The sequence below is a fragment of the Neolamprologus brichardi genome, chromosome 3 (assembly GCF_056152115.1).
Source record: "Neolamprologus brichardi isolate AB-2024 chromosome 3, ASM5615211v1, whole genome shotgun sequence".
NCBI lineage: Eukaryota > Metazoa > Chordata > Actinopteri > Cichliformes > Cichlidae > Neolamprologus > Neolamprologus brichardi.
This window is the reverse complement of record NC_142106.1, coordinates 57396725-57416722: the sequence shown is the minus strand read 5'-3', so window position 1 is coordinate 57416722 and position 19998 is coordinate 57396725. Positions and strand designations below refer to the sequence as shown.

Below are 19998 nucleotides of genomic sequence, written 5' to 3'. Positions count from 1 at the left end.
ATCCAGATTGAAGATATAGATATAGATTTACAGGGCAGCTACAAGTATTTACGTATACCACAGGCTAATACAAACTATGATAAAGATGCAGCAAGGTCAGCCACAGCCAAATACCTCCAGAAAGTAAGACAGTTACAGACAGCTGAACGGTAGGACTGAGATCTAAGCCATCAATAGATATGCCCTACTGGTCATCAGATACCCAGCTGGAATAATGAGCTGTTGGAAGCAGGAGATGCCACTGATATCAAAGCTCAAAGGCAAAAAAGCCATCACAAGGGCTCTGATCATGGAACCACAGTCCCTGAGCACAAAATCCATAGAGGCACTAGTCTACCATAGCCGACAGGGCCCAAGTGCCCTGGAGATTATCCAGCACATACTAGCAGGATTTAGATGGAGATTGGGACAGCATACACTGAGACTCACAATCAATGGGATGGGGTAGTGTACAGGAACATCTGTACTACATGTGGACTACAAATCCTGAAGTCCTGATGAAAGATGGTTAAAGACAACAGGCAGGATAGCCGCCAGGATTCCATCCATTGTCTGATTGTGAGGCATTTCTCAAGAATTCTCATGAATTGTTCAAATCCCCACTGACACTTAAATATCTCATAAGCATCCAAAGAAAGGCATGTGGGTTCAGTGCCAGTGCCAGAGTCACATGATAAAAATCATACAGCAGCATGAAATGCAAATAAAGGACAGTTTATTAAAAATTGTTGTATATAAGAATGTTTCTTCCTTAGTCTTTCTCTGCTGAGCAATCTGTGAATCTGTGATGTTTTTAACAGATTTAAAAAGCTAGTAGTCATCTTAAATTGACTTTTGCAATTAGTCCAAATTCCCCCATGATAACTTAATAAATGTTACCTTTTATGTTTGTTTAGAAGGATAATGTATGCATTGATTTATTGTTTGTCATATCAACAAATTAGCTAAAAAAAACTTCTGCAATATTCATCTCATCTTTTTAACAGCAGTGTTGTATGTTACTGCTATATTTTTATGTTCTTTACAGACTTCTTCACAATTTTAATAACATCTCTGGTTGAGACGGTACTCATCGAAATATTGTTTGTTTTTGTCAAAGTCATATGATGCATGAAACACCCTTTGTTATTGGTCATGTGCTGCCAACTCAACCTCTTTCTTGTGAATGTGTCGGGGGAATGCTGGATTAACTTAGCTAGATGATAACCAGTGTTGTTCTTGTGGCTTCCTGATCATCAGTATAGTGTGTGTAGTATAACCCCAAAGGTTGATTTATTCATCTGGATGTAGCTTTTTCATCAGTTAATACATGAGCCGGGCACAGAAAGGGATTGGCAAAAAGACCAGAGGTGCAAAACACCAGCTACTGGTAGACAGAGCAGTCACCTGAGACTGCAAGACTAGGCCAACCAACCTGTGCACTTCCTGGATTGATTACAAGAAGGCCTATGACTCAATGCCCCACACCTGGATCCTGGAATGTCTAGAACTATACAAGATTAACAAGGACCCTAAGAGCCTTCATCAGGAACTCAATAGGGATGTGGCGTGCAACAGTAGAGGCCAACTTCAAGCCAATAGCACAAGTCAGTATCAAGTGCAGGATCCTACCAAGAAGATGCTCTGTTCCCACTGGTGTTCTGCATAGGCCTGAACCCCCTCAAGGAGATCATTGCCAAGACTGGCTATGGATACCGACTATGGAACAGAGCAATCATCATCAGCTACATGGATGACATCAAGCTGTATTCCAAGAGTGAACAAGACATCATTTCACCGATCCACACCACCTTTGGTTGCCATTTTTTAAGCCAATATGATAACCTTATCCCACTAACGCTGTGGAGGTCCAGCTTTTCAGGTCCAATTCAAATTGAATCACTCATAATGATACTCTGGAAAACAGTAGAATTCTCAGAACATAGTTTGTATAACATTGTTATACAGTAGAACAGTACATTTATAGCAGAAATAACACATAGAAAGCAAAGCAAATGAAAACTGAAGTAACCCCAGGGTGTAAAGCCTTAAAGCACAATCAGAAAACACACACAGAGACAGGAAAGAAACAGCACTGGAGCATATCAACCCTCCTCTTATATAGGATCAGTGACCCCTCCTCCTGCTATCTGGTACCCTTTCAGCAGATTTATTTGCTTATAGAAACATTGAAAGGGCTGTACACATCTGCATTACAGCCCTTTAAAGGGCTGCCTGCCTTTCCTTTACCGTCATTTAAAGAGCTGCCTGCTTTTGTGTTACAGTCATTCAGAGAGCTGTATGCTTCTGTTTTACAGCGACTTAAAGGACCGCAGGCATTTGTTTTACAGCCACCCGAACAGCTGCATGATTCTGCTGTCCAGTTAAAGGCAGCTGCATACAGAAAAGAGGTCCTATGCATATACTTAGCAGTGCCAAACTGAAATAACCCTTTGTTGGACTAGTCACAGTTGGCCATAACGCTTTCAAAGGTTTCTTGCTGATCCTCATTGTTACGGTTTTAAATAGCATTAATCAACGTGTTCATACAACAAGTGGCACAAATCTTTCATTAATACAGAACTGTGTGGGGCCCACCCCCTAGGGGGGGCGCGGTATGAAAAGGGGAAAAAAAAACAAAAACGCTTGGACACTGCTAGCACAGGGCACCTACACAAACGCAAAGCAGGAGATGAAGCATCGCTGAATATGTTTCCAAACCAACTTCATTCTAAGCCAAAGACTAGAAAATATAGTGAAGCAAATCTTCCCTTTGGCTTCACCTGCACAAGTGCCGAGGTAGGTCTCCCTGCAGGGTTGGTTTTCCCTTCGTCAGAAGCAAGCGCTGGGCTCTCCACATCACAGACAAACAGGATTCCACATTCTTGATTTTTAGTTCACAAACACTTGTTGTAATGACTAACTACTCCTGACATTTTGGAGATGTTAGCTCTTTATACAGTAAAGTTACAGCGGGATACAAATAACATCACGCTGATCCTGACACGATTTGTTCCCCCTGTCTAAATCACGGACTAACAGGATCCCACAGCTGTTTATGTTTTTAAACCCATTTTGCACAGAGAAGCATTTTTTGAAAAATGTATTGATAGAAATGTTGAATATTATTACACAAGAAAACAACAACTACATGTAAAATAATTACACCGTGACGCCTCTGCCTTTCTAAATGGAGGGACAGTAACTGCGTGTGTATAAGAAGCATGTTCGCACGACTCCAATTACGCTCAGCCATTGTTGTGAGTGCGCACACCAAGGGGCTGCGAGATATTTAAACAGCTGTATTTTGCACATGACTATGAAAGGCGGAAGAGGAAGTACTTCCTTTGAACGTAGACAATCCGGATGTTATAGTTTCTTTCCACTGTGTTCCTGTTAATGATAAACTACAAATTTACCCTAAATTACTAAAATATCGATATTTTAATGTGAGAATCGATTCTAGAACATAAATGATTGGTATCGGAGGAATCGATATTTCAGGATCGATCCGCACATCACTATTAACGAATCATTTTCATAATTTGAAATGCAAATACAAATTGTACATTTCTAAAAATTATGCACAAGTTTTGCAAACAACTAAAGGTATATGGTACTATTTGCCTAAAAATGTAGCCAAGGCCTCAGGCGTTTTTTATATAACAATTTAAGTCTATTTACAGAACAATCAATTGTGCTGCATCAAATGAGAAGGCACACAAATGATTTGTGCCAGTCCAAAAAATAGTTTGTGTTCAGTATAAGACAGAGGAGAACACCACAGGCCCGCATTCCGTCGTGGGTGTCACTCCTAAAACTTCCCCTTCTCCCTAAACAACCAAGTGCCACATGTTGCCATATCAATTTTTTTGATTGGCTGAAATGGTAAACTTTAACACCAATAGGGAAAAGGTCTTTTTTCTTTTTTTTCCCCACTCGCAAGCGGAGAGTGTTTGCTAGCGCTATCCTTAGAAAACGCAGTTTTTACTGTTTTTACTGTTCTTCCCACTGTAAACATGTAGACTGGTTGAGCAAACTCCCATGCACCCTCAAGAATCCTTGAGAGTATAAAGAGCTGATTAAATGTTCCATGACCAGGACGAAAACTGTATTGTTCCTCCTGTATCAAAGGTTCGACTAACGGACGGACTCTCCTTTCCAGCACCCTGGCATACACCTTCCCAGGGAGGCTTAGGAGTGTGATTCCCGTATATTTGGAACACACTCTACGGTCCCCGTTCTTAAAGACGGGAAGCGACACCCTGGTCTGCTAATCCAGGGCTACTGCCCTTGTTCTCCACGCAACATTGCAGAGGCGTGTCAACCAAGACAACCCTACAACATCAAGAGTCTTCAGGAAGTCGGGGCAGACCTCATCCATCCCAAGGGCTCTGCTACCAAAGAGTTGTTTAACTGCATCAGTGACCATGTCCCCGGAGATTGGCGGGTCATCCCATTTGTCCCCAGACTGTGTTTCCTGCACGGCAGACGTGCCAGTGGGATTAAAGAGGTCCTCAAAGTATTTCTTCCACTGCCTGACAATTTTCTCAGCCGAAATCAGCAGTGCTCCACCCGCACTATACACGGTTAAGGTAGCACACCACTTTCCCCTCCTGAATCGACTGACGGTTTGCGAGAATCTCTTCGAGGCAGGCCATGGAAAAGTGCTTTTCCATGGCCTCTCCAAACTCCTCCCACACTGGAGTTTTTACTTCAGCCACTGCCTGTGCCGCGTTCCGCTTGGCCTGGTGGTACTTATCAGCTGCCTCCGAAGTCCCACAGGCTAACCAATCCCAATAGGACTCCTACAGCTTGGTGGCTCCCCTCACCTCTGGTGTCCACCATTTGGTTCGGGGATTGCCACCACGACAGGCACCAACCACCTCGCGGCCGCAGCTCAGAGCCGCGGCTTCAGCAATGGAGATGCTGAACATGGTCCATTCTGACTCACTGTCCCCAGTCTCCCTCTGAATGCTGTTGAAGCTCTGCAGAGGTGTGTGTTGAAGATCTCCCATATCGGGGCCTCTGCTAGGCATTCCCCGCACACCCTCACTATATGTTTGGGGCACGCCAGGTCTCTCCAGCTTCCTCCCCTGCCAGCTGATCCAACTGACCACCAGGTGGTGATCACTTGACAGAGTGTCCAGAACATATAGCCTTAGGTCTGATGATATGATTACAAAATCGATCATCAACCTGCGGCCTAGAGCGTCCTGGTGCCATGAGCACTTATGGACACTTATGTTCGGACATGGTGTTTGTTATGGCCAAACTGCGGTTTGCACAGATAACCAAAAACAAAGCACCACTCGGGTTCAGATCCGGGAGGCCATTCCTCCCAATCATGCCCCTCCAGGTCTCGCTGTCGTTGCCCATGTGAGCATTGAAGTCTCCCAGTAGGACAGGTGGAGCACCCTCCAGTACCCCACCCAGGGACTCCAAGAAGGCTGGGTACTCTGAACCGCCACTTGGCACATAAGCACATACGACGGTCAAGACCCGTTCCCCAACCTGGAGGCGCAGGGAACTAAACACTCGTCGACTGGGAGAAACCCCAACATACAGGCAGCAAGCTGAAGGGATACCAAGATACCCACCCCAGCCAACCTCCTCTCACCAGGGGCAACTCCAGACTGAGACAGAGTCCATCCCCTCTCTAGGAGACTGGTTCCAGAGCCCAAGCCGTGCATTGAGGTAACTGATAACCCTATCCCGGGCAGAGTAAACTGTCCCCTTTATGGTCTTTTCATAGGGGTCTTCTGAATCCCTCTTTGTCTGGTCTCTCACCCAGGACCAATTTGCCATGGGAGACCCTACCAGGTGGCAAAAGCCCCCAGACAACATAGCCCCTGGGATCCCTGGGACACACAAACCCCTCCACCACGATGAGGTAGTGATTCGCGGACGGGTCTTCCAGATACAGACGGACAAAATGGTGATGGCTAACCAACCAACATAGATGTAGTGATGCCAAATGACGAACATCAGGAAGAGTGAAGACACAAAACTACAGAAGTACTAAGGGCTCGGAGAAGAGCTCGAGAACACCCCCCAGCTAGTTGCTCCAGCAGGTCCCAGGAACATCATCTAAGATCTCTGTCTAGAAGAGTGCAGTCCTAGGACCAGTAAAAGTCCAGGATACTCAAGCTCCCAAGCCTCTGGTACAGGACCTGAGCTTAAAGCATAAAGCCCGCCCGCAGGGATGAGAGAGTATTTTTACATTTTAAACTGCAGCTATCTAGACTTTATTTTACTTCACTATTTCTATTTCTCTCTTCTTTTCTTTGTCCCACAGATTTAAGTGTCCTGGTTCAGGTCTGTTCCAGTGTTCTCTGACTGGACTGGCGTTTGATGTGAGTCAGGAGGCGGAGCTTCTGTACAGGATTATCCAGTGGGATCAGAGTATCCTCCAATCAAATGGCAAGACAGCTGCAGGGCCACTGTTTGACATCAAGGGCTGTGAGGATGCAGTTCATCAGCTCCACTTCCCACACTGCGAAAGAGCGGAAGGTGAGCAAATTACTGTATGCGACTGCCAGAAGCTATTACTGCCCCCTGCAGGCTGCAGAGTGTGTTACACAATCTGAAAAAAAAAAAGCTTCTGTCCCAATATCTTGTGGAATTTGTGTTCTCTTCAGTCTGTTCCGTTTTCTTAGTTGGGAACAGACTAGAAGTCATAAACAGAAACTTCTGCAGCAGCTGTATGATGATTGAGGTGAGAGAAGCAGCTTTTTAGTGATCAGCTCTTCTGTCCAGATCAAAAACTCTTTAGTGTTGAGAGTGTTATGGCAATTTTCATTTAATAAAGTCTGCATACAACTATGAGCAGTAGCTAGCATCTTTTAATAAAAAAGTGAGAGAGAGCGGCCATAACAGGACACTGACCAGCAGAGTCTCTCCGAATCCCAGCATAGTCCTGGGTTTAAATACCTTCTACAAAATGAAAGGCATTACACAGCTGTTGCTTACTCCTTTTGTCTCCCCGAAAGAAAGAGTTAAAAACTTCACTACCTGTGCATTCCTCCCCGGTGCCAGGCTTTCTGTGTGAATGCCCCCATTTCCCGAGATACAATAACCAGGCTCCCACAGTCTTTGCAACTGTGTGAACCAGACATGGTAAACCAGGTGACATAAAAGCGCTGTTACTAAGAGAATACATCAACACATAAATGAAAGAAATTCTAATACAAGAGCAAAAAACATAAGCTATATAGCAACATGCACATAGGCCAGTAGGGGGAAGGAGAAGACACGTAATAGAACATAGTGCAAGGGTAAAACTGGGAGCTACACCTGTGGGCTCAGTGGATTTTCATTATTAGACGGATAACAAAATAAATTTGTAACTCTCTATATTCTGTAAAGTAAAACTAATGCATTTGTATTTTTAGTACAATGGAGTACCATCAATTACTGTTCACTTATTTGCTTGAAAGTTCTAAAGTCCTAGAATAAGAAATTAAGAAAGACAATTAAGAACATTTGAGTGACAAAAACTGTCTTTGTTTTCACAGCTCTACTTTCTGACAGTTCACTGTCTGTTATCCACTTCTCTGATGATGGAATGAACATTCTTGAGCCGCTGAAGATCACAGATACTCATGTGATTGTGGAACTTCCCCACTTTTCTGCCTTGGGCCTTGTGTGGGACTTCCTAAAGAGGTTTTGGAATAACACAACACCAGTTAGGGCCCAAGTTTTATTGTTCCTCAGAAAAGTAGAGTTGGAAAAGTACCTTGATGTGTTTCTCCTGCCAAGCAACATCCCACTGCCCGAGGTAAGACAGTAATACATCTTCATCTTTTTCCTTAGTGCTAACAGAAGCTCAGTATAGTACTCAGTATTTTTTTCTTCGAGAAGCTCATGAAATGTTGTGTATGTATAAAGTATATATATTTATGGATGTGTATGAATCAATAGATAGCTTTGTGTATATATCAGGCTTATATCATTCAAATATTTTGTTCTTGTTTTAGTGTTGCCATTGTAAAAAGTAGCGTTTTTTATTTTCATCATGTGATGGCAACATCTGTGGGTCAGCAATAAGAGATTGAGCTGATGTCTCAGACTCTGTTGAGAATGAAACTTCTAAATAAAATGCTGTCCTGTTTCTTAAGGTGAAAGCACAGCATCCAGGTTCTTACAACATCACAGTGGCTTCTAACTGTAAACTCATCAAAGAGCAGACTTACACTGTTCACTTTCAAACAGATGAAACAATCCGACCCAAGGTAAGTTCTCCAAATGGAAAAAAGACCAAACAGATGTTTATAACCACCTCCAGGTTTTTGCAGTTTAAAAACTAGTATTATTTGCTGATGACGCCAATATTTTTTTTTTGTTTTGGAGGGAATCAAGGAAGCTCCTGCATATGTTTCCTATTAAAGTGTGCAATTTTCTTTAAAAGTGGTTTCACAGGAACAAATGATCATTACATCTAATTAAAACTTTGTTATTTGGGATTTTGGGAAATAAAGAAACTCACAAAGACTTACTCATGTTGGGGCATTAGCCACAGTCTAATCCCCAGGTCCCTCACCAGAAAGAGCGCTACTTACTGCTGCTCGTGTAGTTCTGGGTCCGCTGGGTCCATGTCTTTGCAGCATGGTTCTTGTCATTTTGTCAGACAGTCGTGGTTAGGATGTTGGGAAAAAAATGGACCCAAATGCTGGATTTGCGTGCCAGTAAAGAATGTGGATGACGTTTATTGTGATGACAGGATGAACAGAAAATCAGAACATCTGACTGAAAGACTGAAGGGCTGCCTAAACTGAACTGAAAACTAACGCGGGAGCTGGTCATGAGGTGTTAATCGCTTCTCGTTACCCCACGTATACTACACGACGCACGACACACCATGAAGGCGAAATTCGGGCAGATCACCAAGACAGTCGCATGACTGAAAAATCGGCTAAAAATGGGCCAAACCTCACACAGTGTCAGCCCAGCATTAGTGAGGATGTCAGATATGTGGGGGGACCCAAGAAGTTTTAAATTAAAATCCAGGACATCCACTCTTAAAGAAAAGAAAAAAGAAACAAGTTAATTAAAAGCAAAAAAACCCCAAAACAAAACATACCAATGACTCATACTCACTCAATCACAATTGCTGAGCACAGTCATTCTTATATTACCTAATAAAACTCATTTGGATAAAGGTACTGAGTCTCTGCTTCTGGTTTTCAGAGAGCTGAATTTCCTGTGGAGTTTGGACCAAACTACTTCCCAACATATGTGATCCAGCTTCCTATAAACATGAAAGAATTCACACTAACAATCCGAGACCAAATAGACAACGAGGTCTGGGAGCACGAAGTTTATGTGACAGGTAAAGTCTTCATCCACTCACAATTTAATTTGAGCTAAAAGTAAAATAGAAGCAGTGAGTGTGTGATAGATAGATCGATCTACCTAGATATATGAGCAGAAAAGCCTTTATAGCAATCAAACACTTCCTATAATTTCAAATGAACTTTTCTCCACAGGTCTTTATGCCCATTCATCTTTAGCAATGAGCTCCAACTCTTTCAGGTTCGACGGCCTCCTTGCCGTCACCCTGATCTTTAGCTCTCTCCACAGATTCTCAATTGGATTCAAGTCAGGAGTCTGGCTGGACCACTGCAAAACGCTAATGTTTTTGTCTGCTAACCATTTCGTCACCATTTCTTTTGCTGTGTGTTTTGGGTCATTGTCGTGCTGAAATGTCCACTGGTGCCCAAGGCCAGGTTTCTCTGCAGACTGCCTGATGTTGTTGTTAAGAATCTTCATGTATTGCTCTTTTTTTCATGGTGTCGTTTGCTGTAATTAGGTTCCCTGGTCCATTGGCTGAAAAGCACACCCAAAGCATTAGGTTCCCACCACCATATTTGAGAGTGGGGATGGTATTCTTGGGGTTGAAGGCTTCTCCTTTTTTTAACCCCCGATGAAGAAAACATAACTTTGGCCAAAAATTCAGTTTTCGTTTCATCTTATCATAACACAGAAGACCTGACGTCTTCGTCTTCGTCATTTTTGGCTTCCGACCATGTCTTTTGAGATTTTCCACAGTGCAGAACATCTTATATTATTTAATAATACTTTGCACTGTAGCCACTGGAACTGAGAAACATTTAGATATGGCCTTGTAACCATTTCCTGACTTGTGAGCAGCCACAATGCACAATGGCAGGTCCTGGGGAGAGCTGCCCTTTTTTTTTTTTACCTGTTGAAACCTGTTAACACAGCTGTTCTCAATTAATTAGGGTAACTTGGACCATTTGGAATGGTAAAGAACTTTGGATTTTCCCAGAGACTGTGAAAGTTTGTGAGGGTATGAATAATTTTGGAAATTACACTTTTTGCTCAAATGTAAATAAAAGCTGAGAACTATTTTTTTCCCCACAATGGTACCTCTTGTACATTGTCTTATTATCTTTTCGGACACACCTTTGTCATTTCCAGTCAAAAGAGAACTTGCTGCTTGAATAACAGTAACTTTAAATCAAAATTTTCCAGGGGTATGAATGATTATGGGCTTGACTGTATACACATATATGCTGCTATTCTCCTGAGAACCAGTCTATTCATTTGTGTCCTCTGTAATGGACATTTGTTTTTGTCTATATATTTTGACTTGGTCCTAAATAGAGGACATCCTGGGCTTTCCATTTCCACTTAGCTCCATAGAGGCTGAAAATCACATATAAAAGTTGAAACGGAAGATTCTTTTCCCCGCAGTTCTCAGGATATATATGTAAATGATTTATCATTTTCTCCTTCATTCTTCTCTTCTTCTTCTTTTAGCCACTCTATTTAAGATCATCTGTCTCATCTCCATATCCTAGTATCCTCCTTTGTCACACCAACTCTCTGTACGTCCTCCTTCACTGTATCCATGAATCTTCTTTGAGGTATGCCTCTTTTCCTCTTGCCTGGCAGCTCCATCTTCATCATCCTTTCTCCCTCCTCTGCACATGTGCAAACTTCTCAGCCTCTCTGTCAGCGGGCTACCCTGCTGATGGACTCGTTTCTGATCTTGTCTGCTCTCTCATGATAAACATTAAATTAAATTGTATCTGCTGAATTTGTCTCCAGCCACGTTTCATGATTCATGCTGTTATTGAGTGAAGATCAGCGACGTTCAGTGATGATTGATTACCTGCAGAGATTTCTCTGGATTCAACAAAACTTAGACTGTTCTGTTATCAAGAATCTCTCTTCTTTTTTGCTCTGTCCTCAGATGTTCAGAGCAGAGACAATCAGCCGAGGCTCCAGAGCCTCACACCAGACAAGCGTCTGTTCTCAGTTCGGATTCAGTTTGTGGAAAAGGTGTCGGATTCGACTCTGAATCAGCTGCTGGACAGGCTGCTCCGAGAAGAAATTATAACTATGGAGGAAATGGAAGCAGCCAGAATCAAACCCAGGGCTGAACGAGCTCGACATGTGATTGATTTGGTGCGAAACAAAGGAGAAAGAGCCAGCTCATTCCTGATTGATGCTCTCCGTAAGTTGGATAAACACCTTTTTGACACCCTCGGCCTCAGCTAAGGTGGAGCTTCAGCTGGATCTAAACATTAAATGCTTCACTCATCATACATCATCATACTTTTAAACTGATGACACATAAAACCTTTGTATCTCAGGACCCATCCAGACCCGCCCACTTCATACTGTGGTGTTCTGTGTTTTTTGTTGGGGTTTTATTTGTCCACAGATTCTTGAAATTGCTGAATTTCACTGTTGCTGGGCACCATCCTGCTGTGTCTGGTTGTGAGTTACTTCCTGTGTGTACTGCGTATGATTGTAATGTCATGATGGCAGCTGAAAACAAATGGTAAATGGCCTGCATTTGTATAGCGCTTTACTAGTCCCTAAGGACCCCAAACCGCTTTACACATCCAGTTATCCACCCATTCACACACACATTCACACACTGGTGATGGCAGCTACATTGTAGCCACAGCTGCCGTGGGGCGCACTGACAGAGGCGAGGCTGTGAAGGACAGTCCGTTATGGTGTTCCATGAATGCCTTGCCTGCTAGCATCTTGCACCCTGTTGTTATGTGCTGGATTGTCTCATCTTTACACAGCCTGCACCTGGGGTCTTGCCTGGTGTGATAGACCCCAGCCTCTATGGATCTTGTACTCAGAGCTTGTTCTTGTGCTGCCATGATTAGTGCCTCTGTGCTGTCTTTCAGCCCAGCTTTGTCCAGCTACTGGTAGGATTTCTGGATGTCCGCTATCTGCTGGTACATACCGTGCAGTGGCCTGTTCTTCCAGGATGGTGCCTCCTCTTCCTCCTCTTTCTTGGGTTTCTACTGCCTGAGGTATTCACTGAGCACGCGGTCGGTTGGGGCCATGTTCCTGATGTATTCGTGGATGTTTGTTATCTCATCCTGGACCGTGGTGCTGACACTCACCAGTCCCCGGCCTCTTTCCTCTCGCTTAGCGTACAGCCTCAGAGTGCTGGGCTTGGGGTGAAACCCTCCATGCATGGTCAGGAGCTTTCCATATATAAAACACAGAAAGGTGTTTTTGTCCAGATGAGCCCAGAGAAGAAACACGAGTGTTCACAGACATCAGAAGCTCAGAGAGGTGAAACATGAGGTTGGAGTCCTCGTCAGCATTCAGAAGAGCTGCTGTGAAACCCTGAGTACTCATGACAGACTCTGATGGCACAAACACATCATGATTCAAACACAAAGACAAACATGGAGCTCCTGATCCTCCTGCATGAGAACAAGCTGACATGAGCGCTGTGTCTGAGAGTGTCTCCCTGTCACAGTGACAATAACACAGCTGCTGCTCACAGTCATTAAACTGACCTGAGGTCAGCTGCTAGGACGTCTCTGTGCTCCTTACATATGAACCATGTGACCTCACATCAGTGCTGTGGATGACTGTAGTCATAGAAGAGTAGAGCTGTAGCAGGTGGTGTCAGGAGGAGGAGGAGGTGGTGTATTCTAGTTAACGCAGTACTGAAACACTCCAGCAGAGGGCGCTTTTAAGTCCTTATTGTAATACAGTTACTGTGTGCAGTTATACTTCATACATAATCTGCACTTATTTCCATCAGACATGCTGTCAGTAAATGATTGGTTTCTATTGATTCTACTTCCTGTTGACTAGTTTGATGACAGTGAAACAATCACAGCTGATTGTGTGATGATGTAAACTGTCACTGTTACATTCAGTGTGTGTGACATAATGTTAGTGCAGGGCTGATAACAGCCTGGTTCTGTTAGAAACACATGAACGTGTCCATAGATCAGTGTGTGTTTAACATGAGAGCTTCAGCCCTGCTGATGTGTTCAATAAAGACATGTAGGAAAACTGATGAGACTCTGAAATAAGATAAGATAAGAGATAAGATAGAACTTTATTAATCCCTCGGGTAGGTTCCTCTGGGAAATTTGGGAAACTCTTTATATTTATAATGTAACTCTGCATCAAAAGAACAACAAAGGATCCCAGACAGGTTTATGTGAACAAAGACGATTCTGATGTTTCTGTGTTTCTAACAGTTTGACATTATTAGTAAACAGACTGCAGTGAACAGGATTTATAAAGAGCTTATATATAAAGATATGACAGCTGTTTGACAAGTTTATCACTGTGTGTTTGGACCTGATCAGTCCAGCTGTTTACTTGAAATATGTTCATTTACCTGTTCTGTTATATTTATGTGCTTGTCTCTGTTGAAAAACACATTTTAATGTCCCTCAGATTTTTCTCCCAGATGAATAAATATAAAAATGACACAAACTGACTGCAGCTGCTTTTTGTCCTTTCTGTCAAAAACCTTCATGTGACTCATGAGAGACACGTTTCAGCTGTTTGTGACAGATCAGAGGCCAACAAGTCATTTATAACACTTTCCATCATTGTTTAGCACAAACACATGTTGACACAGCAGCGGGGCCACAGTGAGAGTCAGAGCGAGGAGATAAAAACTCCTGTTTGACCACAGCCTCAGTTTGTTCCTGCACTTCAAACACTTCCTGTTGTTGACTGGGTGGAGTCAGGAAGCCAGCGAGGCCCTGCAGGACTGAGACTGCAGACTGGGACGTGCTCTGTGATGGAGATCAACAGCATCACTGACTGTTTCTGTGAGGACACCATCATCCCAGCAGGGCTGTTTCCCAACAACAAGCCCTGGACCATCAGAGACCTGAAGCTGCTGCTGAATGAAAGAAGAGGATCTTCAGGTCTGGAACAAGGACGAGCTGAGAGTGTTAATAACGTTACTAATGTTCAGCTACACTTTACTAGGTCACATCTGTGACACTCGTCACTTAAATAAAGAAGGAAATATTGGCTCTGTTTTATCTGCTGGGCCCAAAAGTGACTCCTGTATTTAAACTGAATCACTGAATGTTAGTCTCCACAATAATAAGCTAACACAACCAAACACAGCTTTCAGCTCTTATTTTGAAACTGGCTTATTTAGAGAGCTGTGATGTGAGCGTTCCTGGCTCTGAGGCACTTGGGTCAGCCTCTGTTGTTTAGAAGTGTTACAGACTGTGAATGACACAGACCTGTCAGTTTTCATGTTTGTCTGTAACACAGCTCAGGGGCTCCATGCTGAACGCATCCATCCAGTGTTATTGATCCAGTACTAATACCAGCATTGGGATCAATACTACAATACACAATCACATGTGTCCACGTGATGCAGTTTGAAGAGCAATAAGATGTCTCTGTATGAGGAGGCGGGGTCACAGGAGGTTCACAGAAACTCTGCAGCAGCATCATCAGCTCACATGGAAACTTTGATGATTCACTTCTGTGGTGTTTTTACAGAAACACGTCACAAAATTAGCTCCACCTGTTTTGTGTGTGAGCTTTGAGTTTCTTGTCTTCATTCTGGATTCTTGTGTTGCTGTTTTTACACACAGCAGATATTTCCTGGTTGCTTCCTTGATGATGTGGGGATTAGGGAAACTATTTTCCTGCTATTGTTAATAATCATCATCATTACCATTGCAGTACTAACATTAATAACATAATCTACAGCATTGATATTGCATTCAGATGTTTAAACATATTGGTACCCAATTAGCCTTTATTACAGGTGCAGTTATAACCACGTTAAACTGTTGAGTTAAATCAATGATCTTAAATGCTTTTGAATGCTTGTTATAATCTTAAATGTGTATGTGCTGATTCTGAAAGGCCTAACTCTGAGTACACTCTGTGCCAAAGTAGACAGGAAGTGCAGGCTTTTGCAGAGCATGCTTGTGAAAGGTACTTTGAGGAGCTGTTGGGAGGATGCTATTTGAATAACCAGGTTATTCATTGTTATCTTTTAGTCATTTATATCTTTTTATTAAGCTTTGAAGTAGGGGCACTCATTTGATTAAAACATTTATTCAACATATTACAGATATAGTTTCAGTTAGGTTATTATGCACATGAGAATTGGCCTCTCTTCTCATAAGACAAAGTTCGTGTGAGGTCGAGCCACACACACACACACACACACACACACACACACACACACACACACACACACACACAGTAGATAGACTCATTTATAGGTGAGAGGTTAGTCATGTTTGCTTGCAACTGCAAAATTGTCTCTGCAAAAAGAGGAACAGTTTCTTGCAGGGTGTGGGTCTGGTGTTCCAGACGAGAAGTGAAAGTCAGAAGGCTGACAGGAAGCATCTGCTGTGGAGACGGAGACAACGTTATTTTAAACTGTGTTAAAAGTCTTTGTGGTTTTGAAACCTATGTATGACCTGTATCTGATTGACGTTGAAGGGGCGTATTAAATTTAAGCCCTGATGGTATATAAAGCATCTGCTTATGCTCTGTAAGTCGGGGATCAGCGCTGTCTGCGTACGGCGGTGGTCCCCCCACGCGTGCATTAAATCATCGTTTGACTCCACCTGGCCGGATCAGTGTTGTTATTTTGAAAGTTGATTACCTCCTCTAACCCTCCTCAATATTGAACCCAACAATGACCACATGAAGCTTTCTGAAGCTTGGATTGAAAACGCTTCATTACTCAAAGCTTTCCAACACAGGGCTCTGTGCTGCCATCTGGTGGACAAACATATGAAGTGCAGCGTGAAGCTACAAATGAAACTGCTTCAGCTACGTTTATATATAACATACTATAACCTATATAACTATATGTATAGTGTATTATGTAGGTTTTAGAGCTGGGGGTAGAATTGCTGATGGCCTGGTTGTTATTTATGTTCCCCATGGTTCACCAGCTCTCACACAACATCAGCACCAATGATCCACGTCCTTATAAACCTCTGAATCAGGTCCTGAAGCTGTGACGTCCTGAGTGAAGACCTCACTGATCACATGACTCTGGTCACCTGGACTCAGTGTTTCTGAAGCAGTGTGCTGGGTTTTTAAAAATACGTGGCTGCTGCCTGATGTTGGGCCCACAGAGGAAGACGACTCACTCGCTCTTCTTCACTTCCTCCTTAAACATGTGGAAGGAGAGCAAAGTGCTGCCAGACTCTTATTTCTGACAGGAACAGAAGAAACCACAGCAAACTGTTCCAGTTCTTCATCTTCATCACAATCTATTTATTTCTGATGGTGTCTTCAGTCTGAGGGTTTGAAGTTTCCATGTCTGTGTGATGTGTGGTGTGAAGGCTGCTGGTTAAACTGGGACTCACTGTTTAAAGCACTGAGTGCTCATAGAGAGATGCTCCATGAGTCCCAGTACAGACTACAAACATGGTGGAAACTTAGCTTTGATATCCACACACTCTGCACGTCTGTGAGTAACTGTGATGAAGATGTGCAGAGATCTGTGTACAAACAGGAGAAAGACTGTAAAGACTCTGTGCTTCTAACAGCCTCTGTTAACATATGTGAGGCTGTTTGTTGTTGTTGCCATGGAGCTTTTCACTGTTTGGGTCAGCAGGTCATGTGATCAGGTTTGTTCTGTGAAAGCTGGACGATGGTTCAGTGTCAGGGTTTGTTTGCATTCATCAATAAATATCTAAATAAATCAAAGACTCCATGTTTGTTCTTTCATCATGTGACCTCTGCTCATCCATCTCTGTGTGTATCAGGATACATTTAGTTCATAATACACAGAAAAATCAGAGTTATTACCTGTAATAAATGTGAAAGATTCCTGCAGTGATAACCAGGCAGGACTGAAACACATCCAAGCTGTCACCACGGTAACAGCACCGTCCATCCACAGGTGAGGGGAGGAGCAAAAAGAGGGACTTTCACCATTTTATACTAAAAACACTCAACTAATGTTTCTAATATGAAACAAATAAGCCCACATTAATGTGAGCATTTATTCAATAATAATAATAATGATTTCCTCCTGATCTCATTTCCATAGCAGAGAAAACTGTGGTGTATATTGAGGTGGAGGGTGTGGTCTATGGCTCAGGTGTAGAGTGACAGTGTTGTTTATTAAAATAAGATCGCATTAACAGTTTGAACGTAGTTACAGTCAGCAGTGAATATAAATGCTAAAACTGAATATATTGCATAGTGTCCCCCCCCCCCCCCATTAACAAATGGTTCAGCCCACAGCAGGACCGGCTTTCTTCTTGTTTTCAGTAGCAAGCGATGCTCATGATTGTGCCAGAGCACATTTTGAACAACACCATGGGAATTTCGGATTTTACAAAGCTGGGTGGATGTTACACTGTGGAAATGGAGGAAGGTGAGTGTTATTAACCCTCTGTGGTCCACGGACACGCTGCACCTCCAAATCACATGACTGATGTAAGCTGACACAGCAACAAGCTGCAGCCACGCTGAGTCTCTGTTTCAGCCACATTGAAAGTTCAGACTTCAAAGTTTTAAATTTTAATTACAGGCCAGTAAATCCAGAGTTATGATGATATATATCAGCCACGCTTTTTACTAAACACTGTCCTCAATTGTGTGTTTTAAGCGTTTTCTAAGGACATCGCGAAAACAGTAAAGAAAGGAAAAAATCCACGTTTCCTATCAGTGGAAAAATGCACCATGTCGACCAATTAAAAAAAAGTCAACATGTGGGATTTGGTTGTTTAGTTGGTTATGGTCGCTGATGCTCTCAGCTCAGTGTTCACACCAGCACACAGAGTGCACAAGCTCCCACTGTGGAGTAGACACTACAGGGACTGAACGCCTGTGGAGCTGTTCACACAGACTGTGTAGTTACAGGAAGCTGCCAGCAGGTGGCAGCACATCACCGCAGCGTCAGCCTGCAACTAAAACCTCTGCAGAGACTCTGACGGGTGTCAAACAGGCAGCAAGTTTGACATAAAAGCTGCTTCAGGATCAAACTCATCAGGATGTGATAATAGGATTATTCCTTTGTGACGTCATAATTAATCATTACTTAACATAAGAAATGCTTTATTTATCTCACAAGTTTGAAAATGAGGCTAAATAAGGTGAAAAACATGTCAGTGTAATATATCAAACATGACAGGAAATGGCTCGGATAATTAACAGTTGGAAAATAATCCTAAAGTCCGTTGAAGCTGGAGATGTTGGAGGGCAGCAGGAGCAGTCAGGGAGACGGTCACCCTATTTATCCTAACTGGGCGTTTATAAAGTCAGCAAAGAGGCCCAGAAAAGAAGATCAGACACCAGCGAGGGAGGATAAGAAGGACAGACGCAACAACATTGTCATCCCCTATGTAGCCGGTGTATCAGAGAAACTCAGGAGGGTTTTCTCCAAGCATGACATCCCGGTGTACTTCAGACCCAGCAACACACTCAGACACAAACTGGTTCACCCGAAAGACAAAACTCCAAAACACAGACTTAACAATGTGGTGTTTGCTGTACAGCAGCGAGGAATGCCCAGACCTCTACATCGGAGAGACCAAACAGCCACTTCACAAGCGCACAACACAGAAGAGCCACCTCCACAGGACAAGACTCAGCTGTCCATCTGCATCTAAAGGTCAAAGGTCACTCTTTGAGGATGCCAGTGTTCACATTTTGGACAGAGAGGACAGATGGTTTGAAAGAGGAGTGAAAGAAGCATCTATGTCCACTGTCAGCGACCATCTTTGAACAGAGGCGGTGGTTTACGACACCAACTCTCTGCCATCTATAATCCAGTTTTGAGTTCCCTCCCCAGACGCCTTAACGCCCACTCACATCCTGGGACATCTGACCTCAGGAAATCACATGATAAGGTGGGGCCAGGTTTCACAATGAACTCACCTGAAACTCTGGCTGATTGGGACCCACACCCAGTTTACACCTTGGCTCAGGCGATTTGAGGATCATCAGGGGTCCTTTTGTCCCTCTGTGGGGGGAAACTCCCACTAGGTTTATATCTGGGACTCTCCACCATTTGACCTTAGAACTGAAGAAGCTTCTCGGATGAAGGTGAAACGTCTTCAAGCAACTTAAAGAAGTCCAGACGCTTTTCTTTGCAAGCTCCTTTGACTACGATGACCTGGATGACTGAGAAGCTTCACAGACATAGAACAGCAGTCGTACATTTATTTACAAACCCCACGTGTACAGGGCAGGATGTGCAATGGTCCAGGGGAAAAGGGACAAAGTCCAACACACGCTCTGCTCACTCGCTCCTCTCGTATTTGTTTTCAGCACACTCACTCTCACTCCACTCCACGCCACCAGGGAAACAGATCGGGGTCACGGACGAGTCCGAGAACCTGAGCACAAGAGAACTGCGGTGAGCATAAACAGAGTAATCACACGACGAGTCCAGGTCATCAGGTAGATTCACGGCAGGTGCGTGGGCCAAGGGCGGAGCCCAGCTGAGCTCCGCCCAGGCAGACAGGTGAGAGACAGGAGAGAGAGACATATAACCATAGTATGCTAATAGCAAATTCTTTGTCAGGTTTAAAGTGAGATCCTGCTTTAAGGGCAGCTTCATCTGCTGGTAATGACAGATGTTTCTAGTATATCAGGCTTGGCCAACATTACAGGGACTTACTTGCAGAGACCCACGAGCTCCAAACTTGGTGCTTTTATGATTGGTGCAGATGCTCTAAGCTACTATTAACCAATAAGAACCACGGGGTGAGGTGTCACTACAAGAACTTATCAGCCACCAACTTG

General features: G+C 43.4%; 1 protein-coding gene across 1 annotated transcript in view; it reads left to right on the top strand.

The window, feature by feature from the left end:
- Positions 1-12868, top strand: part of LOC148105951 (NACHT, LRR and PYD domains-containing protein 3-like) — a 51080-nt gene extending 38212 nt beyond the window's left edge. Inside the window, exons 13-17 of the mRNA XM_087838003.1 lie at positions 6278-6492; positions 7497-7759; positions 8100-8213; positions 9169-9310; positions 11201-12868. Of these exons, the coding sequence (XP_087694129.1) occupies positions 6278-6492; positions 7497-7759; positions 8100-8213; positions 9169-9310; positions 11201-11508 (1042 nt within the window). The 3' untranslated portion in view covers positions 11509-12868. The remainder of the gene's footprint in view (positions 1-6277; positions 6493-7496; positions 7760-8099; positions 8214-9168; positions 9311-11200) is intronic.
- Positions 12869-19998: the final 7130 nt, after the last annotated feature.